The 16,666-nt window shown below is 43.0% G+C and overlaps 1 protein-coding gene across 1 annotated transcript in view; it reads left to right on the forward strand.

Moving 5' to 3' along the window:
- Positions 1-16,666, forward strand: part of SMARCD3 (SWI/SNF related, matrix associated, actin dependent regulator of chromatin, subfamily d, member 3) — a 48,876-nt gene that overhangs the window by 14,135 nt on the left and 18,075 nt on the right. The window contains exon 4 of the mRNA XM_009998042.1: positions 10,363-10,485. Coding sequence (XP_009996344.1) covers positions 10,363-10,485 — 123 coding nt within the window. The remainder of the gene's footprint in view (positions 1-10,362; positions 10,486-16,666) is intronic.

Consider the following 16,666-nt stretch of genomic DNA (forward strand, 5'->3'; position numbering starts at 1 on the left):
GGCTGGGTTAGCCGAGCCAGCACTGCCCCTTGCTGGATGGATAGTGGTGCTGGGCCCTCTGCCTCTCCAGGGGGCTTGTGATCCATTCTCCAGGCTGGCCACGAGCAGGCTGAGGGCACAGCTGTGCCTGTAGGAGGTGGGCTCGTTCTCAGTTCTTCCTGGCCCAGGAGAGCTGCCAGGTTCTAATTTCTGTGGTTGTGTCCTGGTAGGACTGAAGTGAACCCATTTAAGTAACTGAGATCAAGGGGCCTACGCTGTCCAGAGAGTTATTAATTCTCCTGTCCCAGGGGATATGTCTAGCTTTTAGTGTATCTCTATGCTTGATCCTCAGTGCTTAAATCTTCTACTTCCTTTTTAAACATTGGAAATTCTCTATGCTCCCCTTCTCTTTTATTATTCCCAGACTTTTCCTTTCCTATACCCTCATCATTGCAATTCCCCCAAAGCCTACTTGTCCCAAAAGGCAAGCTTCCTTAGTCTTCAAAACACACACCCTTGTCGCATCCTCGTCCCAGTTTCTTTGGATTCTGTTGCTTTTTCTGGGTGCAGAATCCCTTTGACAGCTGTGTAGATCTCCAGGTCCTTTCCAAGTCTACCTCTCCACTGCTAGTGGAAACTCAAACTTGCTGGCAGCCTCCACATTCCCTTATGTGACATTCCATGGATACCCAGCCAGCCACCAGAGGAGGTGAGCCCCTGTGGGTACTCTGATGTCACACTAAGACTTCTTTTCTCATAACTCCTACCACGCTCTGAAAGCACAGCCTCTCATAGGTTGGCCCTTAGTTCTCTCATGCTGCTGTCTTGAAAGGACAGAGCTGCCATGAAATCCAGACCTTTGAACTACTTGCAGCCTCCATGGGGTGTGTGTTTAAGCCTTGTTCCTGCTCTGCTTGGAGTCTGTACTTGGAATGAAAGCTACATTCCTTCTGCTGTCAGTTCTGTCTGTCCCACACAAGTTATTTCACAGACAACTATACATCCTGTGTGGTGAGGCTATCACTTTAAATATATCTGCCCATTTCAAGACCTTTGTTTCTTTCTTTCCTCTTTCTTTCCTCTTTCTTTCCTCTTTCTTTCCTCTTTCTTTCCTCTTTCTTTCCTCTTTCTTTCCTCTTTCTTTCCTCTTTCTTTCCTCTTTCTTTCCTCTTTCTCTCTTTCTCTCTTTCTCGCTTTCTGTCTCTTTCTGTCTCTCTCTTTCTCTCTCTCTTTTTCTCTCCCTCTCTTTCTCTCTCTCTTTCTCGCTTCCTTTCCTTTTCGTCTTTACAAGGTGAAAAGGTCTTAGAGCAGAGTTAACCAAATGTTTTTGTGCCTCAGTTTATCACATCCATAATTCATTAATAGGTAGCCTTTTCAAGTATGTCAAAAAGCTGTGCAGATGCTAGAACCTTTCAGAACCATGCTGTCACCACGTCTTCTTGCCTTTCTGGCTGTCAGCCAATAATTTTAACTGATGGAGTGATAAGGCAACACAAATCGCTAGAGCCCTGCCTGCAGGGGAGGTTTTATCAGTGTAGCTGGAGTGCTGGTATCTATGACACAACATTGTGTCTGGAGTAAGGTGCTCCACCAGGCTGCAGTTACTGCATCAGGACCTCCCTGAGGACACCCTTCATGGGGTGGGAAAATGCTGTGTGCATCCATGTCCTGTCAGCTAGAAGATCTGCACTGATTGCTGGCTGTGGAATGAACACAAAGCATGGGGTAAAACTTCCAACTTTCCAGAGCTGCTGCTGGAGTGGTTTCCAGCCAGTCAGCATCTGTTACCCACAGACTTTTTGCAGACTCTTGCTTGTATTTTCTGGGAACTATGAAGGGGAGAGGGGAAGATATTAAATACATATGACTCTTGAAAACCAACCAGTGATGACGGAGCTGGGCTCTCAATGTCACTTGCTGTGACAGCAAGCCAGGCTCTTGGCACAGGTAACCTGCCTTTGGGCTTCAGGTCTCACCATGCCTGTGCTGCTGGGGCGTACAGCTTATTGGGCAGGGCTGCTCCCCTGCTCCAGTCCAGCTGTTTGATAAGGATTTCATTTTCCATGGATATAATTATATGAGAAAGTTCAGCCTAGCAAACTACTAAATGTAGGAAGAGAGGATTATGGAACTGCAGGGGAGCTCCTGGCATAGCTAGTCATGGAGGCCAGGGCACAGCTGCCACCTCAAGACTAGCTGGGGTCCTGACTTTGAAGATCCTTTAGCTCCAGCTGCCTTTTTTGTTTGTTTTTGCTAGGCTCAGCAGGGCAAGTGCATGGAGTTTGCCAAGTAAGATGGACTCTCCACTGCTCTAATCCTCACCATCCTTCGTTACATCTATTCTGGGTTAAATTCACCTCTTTTGAACCTCTTTACATCTACCTCTCAGGAGACCTTAAGTATACACAGTATTACAGATTACCAGTTTCACCAGTGCTTGAATGCCACTAGTGCATTTTTATCTGTACTGAAATAGCTATTGATGCAGATTTGGATCACATTTTATTTTTTATGGCCTTACCACATTGATAGAAAATGTAGTCATTCTGTGATTGACTGATAACCACATGTATTTCTACTTTCTACTGTTTGCAACTGATGAATTCCCATATTAGAGTAGGAATTACGGATATAGATTCTGAGGAACATGATCCTGTGCTTTGTTATGCTATATTTCATCCCTTTACACAGTTCTCACTTTCTTACATTCTCTGTACTGTCCCCTGCCTTGTATTGACAGTGCCACCTAAATTTGTCATTACAAAGTTTTGTTAGCATACTTTTTGTGCTGGACCTATCAATGACAATATCTAAATAGAATCAGTTTCAAAAGTTGTCCACAAGGTACTTCTGCTTAATACTTTTTTCTGCGACAGTTCCTTTACCATGTATTACTCTCGTCTTTTTCAGTTTTAAATAGTGGTTCCCTTTATGACCGTGTCTCAGATGCTTTACTTAAAAGCAGGTCGACTGGATCTACTGCATCTCTTTTGTCTAAAATGCAATTTTAATTAGAAGAAAGGCTTGGTTAAGCCCAGGCTTAGCATTTTTTATAGTGTATTCAACATCAACTCAAGTTCTGTGCAGCAGGCTGGATCCTTCCCCTCTGGGTCCCACTACTGAATTGCTTTTACTGAAACTTTATAAGTAACTTACAAGGATTCCTTTTAGTCCTGCTTCATAAATTAGACCTATAGCCTTCCTCTGTGCATTTAAAAATTCAAATAAAAACAGTGCAGAGCTGAGGCTCTTAGACTTGCTGCATCTGTCTGGCCACAGATGCTCATAACTGATTACAAGGAGGGTTGGTGAATCCAGCTCAGCTGGTGCTTGTACTGTTGCAGGATCTTTGCATTTTGAATGGTATCTGCACGTGGCCATAAGTCAGAGTGACACAGGGTATAATTGCCTGGGCTGTGTTACTGAACTGCATTACTGGCTCTGTGTGCCCATCAGAAATCCTCTCTGAAACATAGTCTCTTGGGAATCAAGGCTCACAAGGTGGCACAGAGTTCCAGTTTCTAAGGAGTGCGGGCATGAGCTTTCCTGCTTTGGCCATGGTAGAAGCCTCAACATAGAGACACTTTTGTCAATAATCTCTGGGGTCAAGTTTCCTAGCAGGGAAAGTGCCCAGAAGCTGATAAGTCAGACTTCAGTTATGCCACTTGTGATATAAAAATATTAGCTCTGAACACTGTTTTTCGAATGCGTAGGTTGTGAGCATCTGCTGTGGGCAGTAAAATATTAGCTCAGGATCTAATTGAGCTTGTCAGACTTGGGGGGACAAGAGGTCTTGGCTTGTATTACCTCTCTCAAAGATGGAAATTATAGACTAACCTAATTATCAGGAAGTTGCCCAGTGTCTGATGATTTATTTTGAAAAAAATAAAATTGCTGAAACTGTTTTGTTTGTCCTGCTCACGTAGTGAAGAATGCAGCTGCAATTGTTATTTCCTCCCTGACATGGATCAAATTCTGGTTTTATTTTTTTCTGGGACATTAAACTCTCACCTGGAAAGAAAACTCAATCTGAAGGGCACCCTTTTCTTTGTTGGGTTTTTTTAAGCCATCTCTAAACTAAAATTAAGTTTTGAAGGTGACAGCACAGTGGCTCTCTGCTGTGGACAATCTGCCTGACCAAGAAGGAGACAAAGCCTTTCTTAGCCATCTGGAGGAAGCCCCATGGCTGCAGGCCCTTGTGCTCATGGGCAACTTTAACCACGCCGACTTCTGGTGGGAGGGCAGGAGCACTGAGCACAAGCACTCAGGAGGTTCCTGGACTGGATTAATGAGCATTTCTTGACATAGATGATCAACAAGCCAATAAGGGAGGGTGCTCTGCTGGACCTGTTCCTCACAAAGAAGGAAGAACTGGTTAGAACTGGTTAGGGATGTGAAGCCTAAGGGCAGCCCTGGGTGCAGCAACCGTGAGATGACAGAGTTTATGATTCTGAGCAAACAAGACCTGGATTTCAGGGAGCAGGTTTTGCCTTGTTCAGGGATCAGCCTGGAAGGATCCTATGGGACAGTGGGGATCCGTGGAAGACAAAGGGGCTCAGGGAAGCTGACTGAAATTCAAGGACAACCTCTTGAAAGAACAGGGGAATGGTGAGACCAATGTGCACAAAGTTGAGCAGGCCTGGCAGGAGGCCAGCAGGCTTAAGCAGAGAATTGCAGACTGGCCTCAAATGCAAAGAGTGAGTGCATGAAGTGTAAGCAGGGATGGTCTACCCAGCAGGAACAAGACAGTGGTGCCCAGGCATGCAAGAGTGGCATTAGGGAGGTCAAAGTTCAGCTGGAATTGAACCTAGCAATGGACATGATGGGCACCAAGAAAGCCTTCTGCAAGTGGATCAGCAGCAGAAGAAGCAGACTAAGGAAGACCTAGGCTGGGTCGGCTGCTCATGTCGGGAGCCATGGAAAGGCTGAGGCACTTGGTGTTGTCTTTGCCTTCCTTTCTCCTGGTAAATCCTGTCCTCAGGCCTCCCAGGCCCCTGATCCTGTGTCAGATCAGGGAGCATGACTGCTCGGAGGACCTGGACAAGCTGCATGGGACAGCAGTTTAACAAAGGCAAATACAAAGTTCTGCTCCTGGGATTGAATGACACCTTGCAGTGGTCCAGGGAAAAAGCAGTTTTGCAGGAGGGGATGTGGAGTTTCCCATGGACAGCAAGTGGAGAATGAGCCTGTAAGGTAAAGCAGCTGAAACAAAGGTCAACTGCAGAATGGGTGCTATTAGCATCAGTGTTGCCATCAAGTCAAGGGAAGAGACTATTCCTTGCTATGCCACACCTGTAAAACTGCATCTGGACTTCTGGGCATGAGCAACAGTTGTTTCTTAGTTCTGCCTCTCTCATACCTTCTCCCATGGCATCTGTTCAGCCCAGGTGAAGCTGTATGTGTCCTGCAGGACATGTGTCGTGCAGGCCAGACGGCTTCAGCCTGTCACTTCTGTATTGGACTCAGCAGAGGCATGGGCATAACAGTACTCCTCTTCCCATCTCCTGCTCACAGTGTTCCTCAGAGGTTCTGTTTCGCAGGAACAACCACCACTCACTTCTTTCCTTGGTAATATTACTTCTGCTCCATCGGTAATGACCATCCTTTTCTTTTAGATAACTAAATTATCATACACTCAGAGCAGTTGTTTCCTGTAGAAGATTGACACTTCTATTTCAAACCATTGTTAAATGATAAGATAAATGTTGCTTTCAGGTGCAAATGCAGAAGCAGGAACACAGTGGGCACATATCAGATCAAGCATTAACTCCCTGTTACAATTCAGATCTGTTACCAAGTGTTAGTAGTTCAGCTTTGTACCACTGGGCCTTGCAAGTGACTCGAAGTCCTGCTTTCTGCAGCAGGAACTCTGGCCATTTTGACAGAAACCTGCAGCTGATCTTGGTCCATGTTTTGAGCAGAATCTGCTACTTTCAGGTCTGAAATGGTAGCCTCAGGTGTGAAGGAAGGACCACCTCTTCCAGAATTGTTCTTCTCCAGCCATGATATTGGCCAAGCAAAAGATGTCTCTGACAAGCTTACCTCTCCCGTAGCCTGAGGTACTTCCATCTGGTACAGGACCACTGTTAATTTATTTTGAATTGAGGATTACAAAATGTGGATTATTCCTGACTTGTTTGGTAATGACAAATCAGCCATTCCTGGTGGCTAGTGCCAGGTCTGGAGGAATGACAAAGATGAACCATAGATCATAATTTATTGTTTTCAGAGGTCTTAAGGTTCGTTGTTCTGGAAGGGTGAATGTGATTGGTACACATAGTGTATAAAAAAGTTTGCTTGAGTAGCCCAGCTTTATGGAGAGCTACATGGCTGCTCCATCCTCATTTACTTTCAGTCAATGTTAGTGTCCTCTATAGCTCTTGATTTGGAGACATCCTTGAATACACTTAGAGGATATTGGATAGACTAGCATTTCTCTTGATTCCTTTGGAACCCTCCTGAGAGGAATTGTAAGCCTTGTTTGCATGTCTGCTTATGATTCAAAGAGATTACTTGTACATTTTACTTCCAATGTGTGTAGTACATGTAACATGTATTTGCAGTTGCATAGAGTAAAATAAAAATGAACTGTAGTTTAGTCTCTAAAACATACAGGCTGAAAGTGACCTCTTAGTCCTCAAACGATTCACTGAATTTCAGGCAAAACCATAATTTGGGTAGACAACTGTTTAAGCCCCAGCAATCACAGAATAATTTGGATCAGAAGGATCTTTGGAAGTCATAGAGATGAACTGCTACACAAAACATGTTCAAATTACATTGGGTTGCTCAGGACCCTGTCCAGTCAGGTTGTGAATACCTCCAACCAAGGGTGGACATCCCACAGCATCTTTTAGCACCCCATTCCAATGTTTTGGTACAATCATGGTATAAATAAAAAGTAAGTTCCTTATACTGAGTCAATTGCCCATGTTGCAGTGACTTTTTGTTGCCTCTCATCCTACTGTTAGGCACCTGTGTCAAGAAATGCTCATTAATCCAGTCTAGGAACCTCCTGGGTGCTCATGCCCAGTGTTCCTGCCTTCCAAGCAGAAGTTGGGGTGGTTAAAGTTGCCCATGAGCACAAGGGCCTGCAGCCATGGGGCTTCCTCCAGATGGCTAAGAAAGGCTTTGTCTCCTTCCTGATGGGGTGGTCTGTAGATGCCCTAGCAGTGTCCTTTGTTCCAGTACACCTCTCAGCATTTGGGTGAAGCCGTCCTTGTGCAGTCTCCAAAGCTGCCGTGCTGTGCTGGTCCCAGCACTGCCCCGTGGTGCTTTTCACATCCCAGAGGTGGGAGTGTTGCAGCTCTTCACTGCTTTCTGAAGCCTTGCATATTTGTTCACAGGCATGTGTGGCGGGACCTCCCCCATTGTGCTGCTTTCACAAGGAAATTGTGAAAGCCTTTCAATCACTGTTCCCTGCACACTGTCCTCATGGCCTTCACACTTATTATTTTTCCATTCTTTTGTCACCATCAGTAAGTTAAGTCCATGGAAATCAGGGATCAGAACACATAATTTAACAATAATCTGTTCTTAGTAATTTTTTAACTTTTGAAACTTTTAAATTTCTACAATAGGGGAAAAAAACTAGCCTCTAGAAAGACACTATCTTACTAATGTTAATAATAACCTATTACAGTTATCCGTTTCATTCTAAGATAAGGTTTAACATACATGCTTCAAAACCTCAGATGCTGCTGCTAGGTGCTTTTTGTAATTTCTTGAAATAGGTAAAGGCCAGAATGGAGAACTCAGGTAATGAAATACTCTTTACTCTTTTATAGCTAGAACTTTTGTAGAAGAAGAGAGGAGACTTGCATAGAGCTATGAACTTCTCTGGGTAAACCATACAAGAAGAAGAAATTAGGCTGCAACAGATCCTTATCACAGGAACACCAGGATAACTGGGGTTCAGTTACCTATGAAGAAAAATGAAAAATTAATTACATACTGCAGGCTGGAACGTTAGAGTGCTTTGGAGTGTAAGAATACCTTGATCTTTTTGAGCTAAGATGTACCAGAAACAAATAAACTCTTGATTTTGATGTGATACTTCTGAAGCTCCCCTTTAATTTTCCTGTCACTCTTGAAGGGAAATAAGGAAAGAGTATGAAATTGGAACATTATCGTGCCTCCAAAAGATTATTCCAATAGTAGGGTGAGAAAGCAAAAGACTGTAAGAGCCAAAACTGACCTGAGTGGGCCTTTGATCTAGCCCAGCATCCTGTCTGCATTGTGGCCATAACACAAACCTGAAGAGGAGTACAAACACAGGCAAGTACAGTTCTTCTCCCAAACTGCATCATTTACAGGCCAAGGAATTATATGCAGTGTTATCTTTCCTGGCTGATTTTAAAGTGTTTATTCTTTCTTAACATCTTATAATGCTAAAGATCAGTTTGGTTACAGGAATGGAATAGGAAGTATCTTTTCACTTTCATGTGGTAGTAGATGTAAAAGTGTGGAATATAAATATTTATTGAAGATCACTGCTCTTTCTAGAAACTTACTAGAAATTTCATTAGATCTTGGGTCCAGTAGTCTGCAAACCAGCTGGAAAGGCTGTGTCAGAGCTGTAGATAGCCTTTATCTTGAGGGCTGTGAAGGCCAGCTCCCTGCTCCATCATGTGCCCAGCAGTCCATGAACTGATTGTTCTGGAACTTGGAGTTAAAAGACTGAAGCTGTGTTTTGGATCCAGGATTTTTAATTTACTGCAGTATACCATGATTAATTTCCCCTGTGTGGAAGGAATTGAGGAATCTTTTCTTTTTTGTGGGATGGGATAAAAGCATTGGGGTATTTTGTTGGTCCAAAGATGTGTATTGACTGTGTGGAGGAAGTGTTGCCTAGCTGTCTTTATTCTGCAAGCTGTCTGGCAACTCCCTCATGTTTCCAGGGTAATGCTTGCTCTTTGTGCTCTTAAAAACATTAATGTTCTTTAATTATTCTGCTGATACTAAGACTCAAGCAGTTAAAAACATAATGGTTCCACTGGAGCTGAGCAGAGTTTTTGGCTCCATGATTTCTGCTTCTCCAAAGTGGCAGTCCAACAGGTGTTCTAGCATCTCAAAACAAACAAATAAATAAGGTTGAAAGGGACATTTTTTGATAGTCTTGATCAGTCTAAATACAGATGGGAGAAATTGTTCCTTTTCAACCTGGAATAGAAAAATATTAAGAAGAGGATGATAAAAAAAACCTGTAAAATGAATGACCAGTATGGAGAAGGTGCACAGGGAGTGCCTGCCCACTGCTGCTCCAGTTAAGCAGGAAGATGGCATCAAATGAAGGTGACAGCTGGCAGGTTGGAAAGGAGGGAGAGGAGGGACTGAGTGACACACTGCCCACTGGGGTTCTGGAATGCCCTGCTTAGGTACTAAAGGGCAACACCTTTCAAATGCTGTCAGTTGATGCCAGGATAGAGGGATTGTTGGGATGACCTCATGCAATAGTTACACTGAAAGCAGTGGACAGGAGTATCTCTGCTGTCGCTCGCATAGGTGTGTGTGTCTTACACCAAGTTACAGTCGTAGACTTCTGATCCTAAAGCAAAACAGGAATACCAACTAGCTTTTGATTCCTCTACAAGTATTCTAACAGTTAAGTGTCATGGCTGCACAGGTGAAAGCTAGAGTGAAGTAGAAACAGACAAGGCAGTCCAGTAGATTTACTATAATTAGTGACAGTTCCTTCACTTTAGGGTTTGCCTTCATGAGTGATTCCCAGGTAAGAACCAGCTTTTTCATGCAAGGGTATACTTGCTCGTTTCTAAGCTCAGATTGGTAGGTCTTCTTCCTAACCTACTTCATATCACCTTGTCTGCTAACTTATCTGGGAAAGGGAAAAATGAAAAGGGACTTTTTAAATAGAGCTAATGTATTAAGATACCAACAAAAGTTGGCACCTTGTAGCTCGTCATGTTGAACCTTTGATGAGAAGGTTGATTTCACCTCAGCCAAGGAGATGTGTTGACAAGGTTGACTTCTTAAACAGCACTTTTTGGTAAGAAATCCACATGAACACGCACATCTAGCTTTAGTCTGGGGAAACCCAGGACTTTTTTGGTGAGGCAGGACAAATTTACCATGCTTTGCATTGCTGAGAGGAGTGGCTCCCAGGCTGCTTGTAGCTGAGCCTCACTTGAAAAAGAAAGCAGCCATGATTGAGACCTTGTGGATCTAGATGGGGTCTGTTTCAGTCCTGTCTTTGACCTTGACCTTGACCTGAGACCTGCCCCACCAACTGGGGACTAGTCTGAGGGTGACTCCTCCTGAAGGAGGAATGGATGGTCTGTGGGCTTGGGAGATGTCAGCACCACTGCTCTGTGCCATAGTGGATTTTTGCTTCCAGTGTTTGGATATTCCTTGCTTCCTTCTCAGATCCGGGAGCTGGTTCCTGAGTCCCAGGCCTACATGGATCTGTTGGCCTTCGAACGCAAACTAGACCAGACCATAATGCGGAAGCGTGTGGATATTCAGGAAGCGCTGAAGAGGCCAATGAAGGTATGTCCTGAAAAATGCATGCATTGAGCTGGGGAGGGTAAAAACAGTCCTTATATTAAATGGTGGAATGATCTTTCCAGTAGCAGCCCTGTGAACAGAGATATTTTGAAGCAGGTCAGATAAAGCTCCTAAGAATTAAGCAGCTGGGGAGCAACATGTGTGGGGAAAATGGTGGAGGAGATTTTGTGGATATTACCAGCTCTAGCTTCTGAAAGCCTTTCATGAGGGAAATAACAGCTTCTGGATAAATAAACCCTCGTTTTGGAACTTTGTATTAGAAAGATTAAAAAGAAGAAAATAAGAGATTAGAGGGATGTGCTGAAGAGAGGTATTAAGTTTCCTATTAGACTTAAGTCAAAAGCTAAACTTGTGCAATAATGAAACATATAATGTGCAGTAATAGAACATATAATGTGAAGAATTACTTACAGAAAAATTGTTAAAAGGTCCTGCAAAAATATGCATGTATGTGGTCTGTAAAAGGATGATTCAGTTTTCTGAGTCTATTCAATTGAATAATGGAAAAGTTCAGGTAGGAAGAAACTGTGTGTGCCACCTAGTTCAACCTCCAGCTCCAAACAGGGTTGTCAAGGCCTTGTTCAGTTTGAAAATCTCCAAGGATGGAGGTTTCACAGCCTATTCAGACAATCTCTTCCAATGTTGGGCCACGCCCATGGGGAAGAATTTCTTTTCATGTCTCATTTAAGTTCTTGTGACTGTATGGAATGCTCATACTTATTCATATAGTAAATCCTGTAGTATGAAGGTTTGTAGCTGTGTGTCTACTGTGAAGTAAAGGTGTAGTTCTTGTCTGTACCCCAGTAGTGGGTATCAGCCCAACCAAGATCCACATTCTGCTCTGTTTGCCACTCTGAGGGTATCTGGTAAGATGTGGAAGGCTGCTACCTTTGATGTTTTTCTAATTGATGTATCTGAAACAGAAGAAAGAAGGAAAAAGTTCTCTAATGTACCTATCTTACAGAGAGAAAAAAAAAGTGTGGATGGTTTAAATCTCAAGTTTGTAGTCAATAAGTGTTGTATATACAGTAGATTGGACTCTTAGAAGGAATAACTTGTCTTAGCTTCTTACTGTGGGTAGAACACCATTATGTTCAACCAGGTAGGAACTGGGCCATGGTTAAAAGTAATTGGAGATTTAGGCTTGCATTCATAAACCTGCAGGAAGATGTTTGTTCTGTGGCAAACTCTTTAACTAGGGAATTGACCAGGACACGTGGTTCCAGCTCCAAGCTGTACAATGGAGTTATTCAGGGCTTGTAGCAGGGAAGAGTGCAGGAGACACAACACTCTACAGAAACTGTAGACAGAAAATTCTGTTTCCGTCTAGGGCTCACCAAACACATTTTAAATATCAGTTACTCAGATAGTTAACATCTAAAGAATGATCAAACAGATATTTTCCAAATTCATGTCTAGATTCAGCATGTAGCAGCTGTGAAATTCAAGACCTGCCACAACAGAGCTAAGCCTAGATAAATTTGGGTTGTTCTGATGTGAAGTATTTTCATTTTACTATAGTTGGAGCATTGGTAACTGCAATAAAAGTTATCTCTGCATTTCCGTATCTTGTCAAAGCTCTTGTAAGTGTGAAGTATTTGGGAACAGTGGTTTCCAAACTGGGATTGTAATCCTGGGAAAGATTTAAATATGTCTGAGGTATGTGGTAATGGGTAGAGAATATGCAGGACTGCTTGGAATTATGAGTTGTAATTGCAGTTATCTTCATCATAGTGATTGAGTTATAGCTGGAAACAGTCTTTGGGAACCACAGGCTTATGGTCTGGTGTTGCTCAGGTTGTTTTTTTGGTCTGAAGACTCATTCTGGAGAAGTTTTAGGGGGAAATGTTTCAAACACTTCTAATTGAAGAACTCGCCCCTGCTAGGCCTGTTGATCCTGCTTGGATCTCCTGTGAGCAGCTGCCAGGTCAGATCAGATGCCAGTTGTGGGACTGCTCAGAGAGGGAGACCTGGGAGTTGTGGGGTTGGTTGAAGGGGGGTGACCTGCACCACCTGCCAGCTCACTTTGCTGGTGTCAGCAACTCCTCTCAGCTGCCAGCTGTTCCAGTCTGGATCCTGCCTTCTCTTTTTTCTGCCTGTTGGGTGCTACCATGCGCTCTCCTCTGCTTCTGTCAGTCCTGTGTTCTTGGGCTCCATCTCTCCTGAAGGAGCTCCTCTGCAGAGCAGCCCTCACTGTGTGCTCGACCCAGACGTCCTTGCAGCGACTCCATGGGAGATGGACCTGCTCAAAATTCCAGGAAGGGCTTTTTAGGAGGGAGTCAGGCTGTTTGGCTGCAATGTGGCTGGAGGTACAGATATAGCAAACTCCATGGTCTGAAGGAAACAGAAACCACATGGCTCCACTCCAGACGAGTAGATGTCATTGAAGAAGAATGTGTTGCTGAAAATCTGGACAGCCAGGGCCATGGTGGACTTTGAGAGAGGGATTTATTTGGCTAAGTATAGACATCTACAGTGTATTTATTTGTGTGTAAGCTGGTCACTCTGGACTCCCTTTATAGTTGGGAGATTAAGTCAGTGTAGGCAATGGGGCTCAGGGCACAGGATGTATTAAAAAGAATATAGACAGAGCATGCCCTAAAAAGTGTCTGTTTCTCTCTACTGTCTAAGCCTGGGATAATTAGTCAGTTGTGGATATAAACGTAATTTTCATAAGACAGATGATTTTCTCCAGCAAGGTTCCTGCTCCAGGCCTTGGCACCACAGACGATGGTTTGGTCTCACCCAAACCAAAAGCTGTTGCCCAGGGACTGTCACATTCTCAGGGTGAACTGGTATAGAACATTTTGTTTATCAGACCTGGGTGTAGTTGCAGTTCCTCAAACTAAAGAATCTTCTCCCGGTTTCTCCATTTTTAGGTTAAAACCAGTACTACAGTCTCAATACCATCTCAGTACTATCTCAATGTCTCTCTTACTGTTTTTGTAAATTGAGATTCTTTCTTCACTTTCATGTTTTAGGAGGACTGAGGAATGTCTATTGGATTGTTGGCAGGCAGGAATTTGCCTTTTTTCTGAAATACTAAGTTTTCTTCCTGGTCCTTTGCCCTCTCAGACAAGACTGGCTTTTTGCATCCGCAGCATCTCACACCTGAGCTCTGCAGTCCTGTCTTTCTAAGAGACTCCCATCCTGTCCTGAGTGCTAAACCTTGAGCATCCAAGGGCTTTTTTTAGGGGCAGAAGAACAAATAATTTGTGGAGATTTTTGTGTCATACTCTGTACCCTGCTGTCACTGAGTACCTGGAATCAAACCTGCACTCACTTCAATCAACAAATGCAGTAGGTATCATTTATGCCAACTTGGGTGAAGCCTTTTATTCATCCTTCCTGGGATGTTATGGAGAAAGAGGTGGGGATTACTAAAGAAAGCTTAAGGTAACTGAGAGCAGTGTCAGCTCTGTCACTTCCTAGCTGTTGTAGATTCCCCTCTACACTGAAGGTCTGCAGCATGGGCAGTGTACTGCCTCCATTTCTGTGATTGTCATGTGGGCTTTGGTGCTGGCTGGGATTAATTGGAGGAGTTTCTGCTGTAAAATAGTTGCCAAGTGCATGTGCAGTCTTAATCCATCACAAACTAACTGAAGTGTTTGATGATAACGTGGTTAAATCTTGCGTAACCTCCCTCCCTCTTCCACCCGCAGTAGGAAGAAGAATCATGGGGCTGGTGTGGATCACTGTGTACTCACAGTGAGTAGTAACAGACTGGTTGAGATTGGAAGGGACTCATGTTGTCCAACCCCCTGCTCAAGCAGGGCCACCTAGAGCTGATTGCTCAGGACCATGTCCAGACGGCTTTCGAACATCTCCCAGGTGTGAGACTCCACAGCTTCTCAGGGTAACATGTTCCAGTGCTAAATGGTTCTTAGGAAGGTGCCAGAAACCCTTTCAGCAGTAGGTAACAGTTCCACCTAAATTCTAGTAATCAGAGATCAGTTCATACTAAGACACATGAAGGTTTGGCATCTTATAAAACTCTCAAATATTGATAGGACTGGGCATTCCTGGCCTTCTTGTGATCGGTATATTTTTTAGCCTCTCCAGCCCCTTCCGTGGTTTGGTGTTTTTTGGTGTGTGTTTGTTGTTTTTTAAAGAGCTTTTGTCTTTGATCCAACAGTGGGAAGTTTAAAAATAGACCAGTTAAGACTGATTAATGTGTTTATTTATGACCACTAAAGCAAGATACTAGAGATTTTTCATTATGTCAAGTCTCAAAGTCAACACTAGATATCCTTTAAAAAAAGCTGCCTTATTTGATGAATTATTAGAGCCTGTGTTGTACAGGAAATTGAGCTGGACAATAAAATCACTTCTGGCCTAAAACCCTGCAAGTTAAAATCTGTATTGTTGTGACAGTGAGTTCTGTGGGTTAACTAACTGGTTTGTTATGCTTTGTGTAGCATGCATCACATACTTTGATCAGGTTTGAATGCATGATCTTGTGGTATAATGTGTATGTTCTGCTTTTTGTGGTGTGAAATATGGAAAATACAAACTCCTAATCTCCTTCTTTACATTAGCCCATATTTTAAATATGTCTTTCAGGTTCTTTAGTGTTCTCTTTTCTTAAGTAAAAAACTCAGTCCTCCCAATCACTGTAGAGAAAGAATTTTTCAGTGTGCCTAACTGCTCTTATCACCCATCAATGTACACCTCCTGGTTATGTTCCTGAGAGAGTGCAGTTAAATAATAATCTGCTATAACTGATTTGATAGACTGTTGGGCATACTATTCTCTGTTGTATTCCTCTATAACATTTGTTCTGCTTTTCTGGAGGCTTTTTGATTGTTGAAGTTTTTACAGAACTGTCTACAGGTGATTTTAAAGTGTTGATACAAATTTGAACTCAGTAAATATTGGACAATTCTTTTTAGTATTCATGATACCTGCATATTCTACTAAGTCATTGATTTTCCTGTTTTGGGTTGGCCATTTTAAAGTTCTTCTCCATCTTGTGTTGTCATGAGTTACGTAACAAATTTTGCTTCTCCAAATTTTAACGTGTCTGTTTGCTGCTCTGGGTGAGCAATACCTCTGTGTTTCAGTTCTGATGAGAACACTCTCTGTTCCATTTGATTTGCTCACCCTTGACCACTTATTAGTGGTAACTGTTCCTTTCATCTCCTGATTTCTAGTTGCCATTCTCCTTTATCTTCCACTGGTTTTTTTGCTTCCTAGAAAGTTTTTGTGAGACCGTTAAACGATTACTCAGTATGCAAAGATAGAGACCTTTAAATCCTTCCTGTGCTTTAAGCATGAGGTTTACAAGCTGTGCTGAGGCACATGGACACCCACCCTTGGGGTGTGCATAGAGGACTCTCTTACACAATACTCTTCATAGGGTCAGCAGCCAGATTTCCTTCATTCACCCAACAATAGACTATCTGCTGATAACTTGGTTGATTTGTTTGAAATCCCAAGCACAACTTCCCTGCAAGTGTCCTGGAGGTATTGTGTCCTGCCTGAGAGTTCACTGAAGGAAACTTCAGCTTCAGCAGTGAATGGAGATTTGTCCTGGAGTTCTCACAAGATCTCACCTGTACTGTCAGGTGCTTAGTTTCTGATTTGACTTTTTAGGGAAGGAAACTGAAAAAAAATATGGCATTATAAACCAGAGGTACTTTTCTGAAAGATTTGCTGGATTTCCAGAATTTTGCCCATTTACTTCAACTTAAGGCTGTATTGATTTGTATGACAAGAACTTAGAAAACAACCTGCAGCTCTGCTTCTCCAGCATTCCTGTCAACTTCCCCTTTAGATCTGTTTCATTCCACATGAGCTGTCCTGGCATTTTGCAGCTGTTGCAGCTGAGACCTTTGCAGTAGTTCATCACTCACACGACCAATTCTCTGTCACATATGCTGCTTTTTTCTTTTTTCTTTTTTTTTTTCTCAAGGAGAAATTATAAGTGAAATACAGTGCTTTTGGGGAAGGCTTTTCATTTTAATACAACTGCTGTTTCAGGTTAATTTTGCTGAAGACAAAGCTGCATGTATCCTACACTTAGGGTAAAAGCAGATGAAGCATCTGTAGATTTTTTGGACAAGAGGTTCTTTGATGTACAGTGTTGATCAAGTCTCTCTTAAGTTCCCCCCTGTTGAGCTTTGCTGTTCTGGGTGGTAAAGTTTCAGTGTGTCTGAAGCTG

Source organism: Chaetura pelagica, unplaced genomic scaffold (genome assembly GCF_000747805.2).
Source record: "Chaetura pelagica isolate M959 unplaced genomic scaffold, ChaPel_1.0 scaffold1145, whole genome shotgun sequence".
Classification (NCBI taxonomy): Eukaryota; Metazoa; Chordata; class Aves; order Apodiformes; family Apodidae; genus Chaetura; species Chaetura pelagica.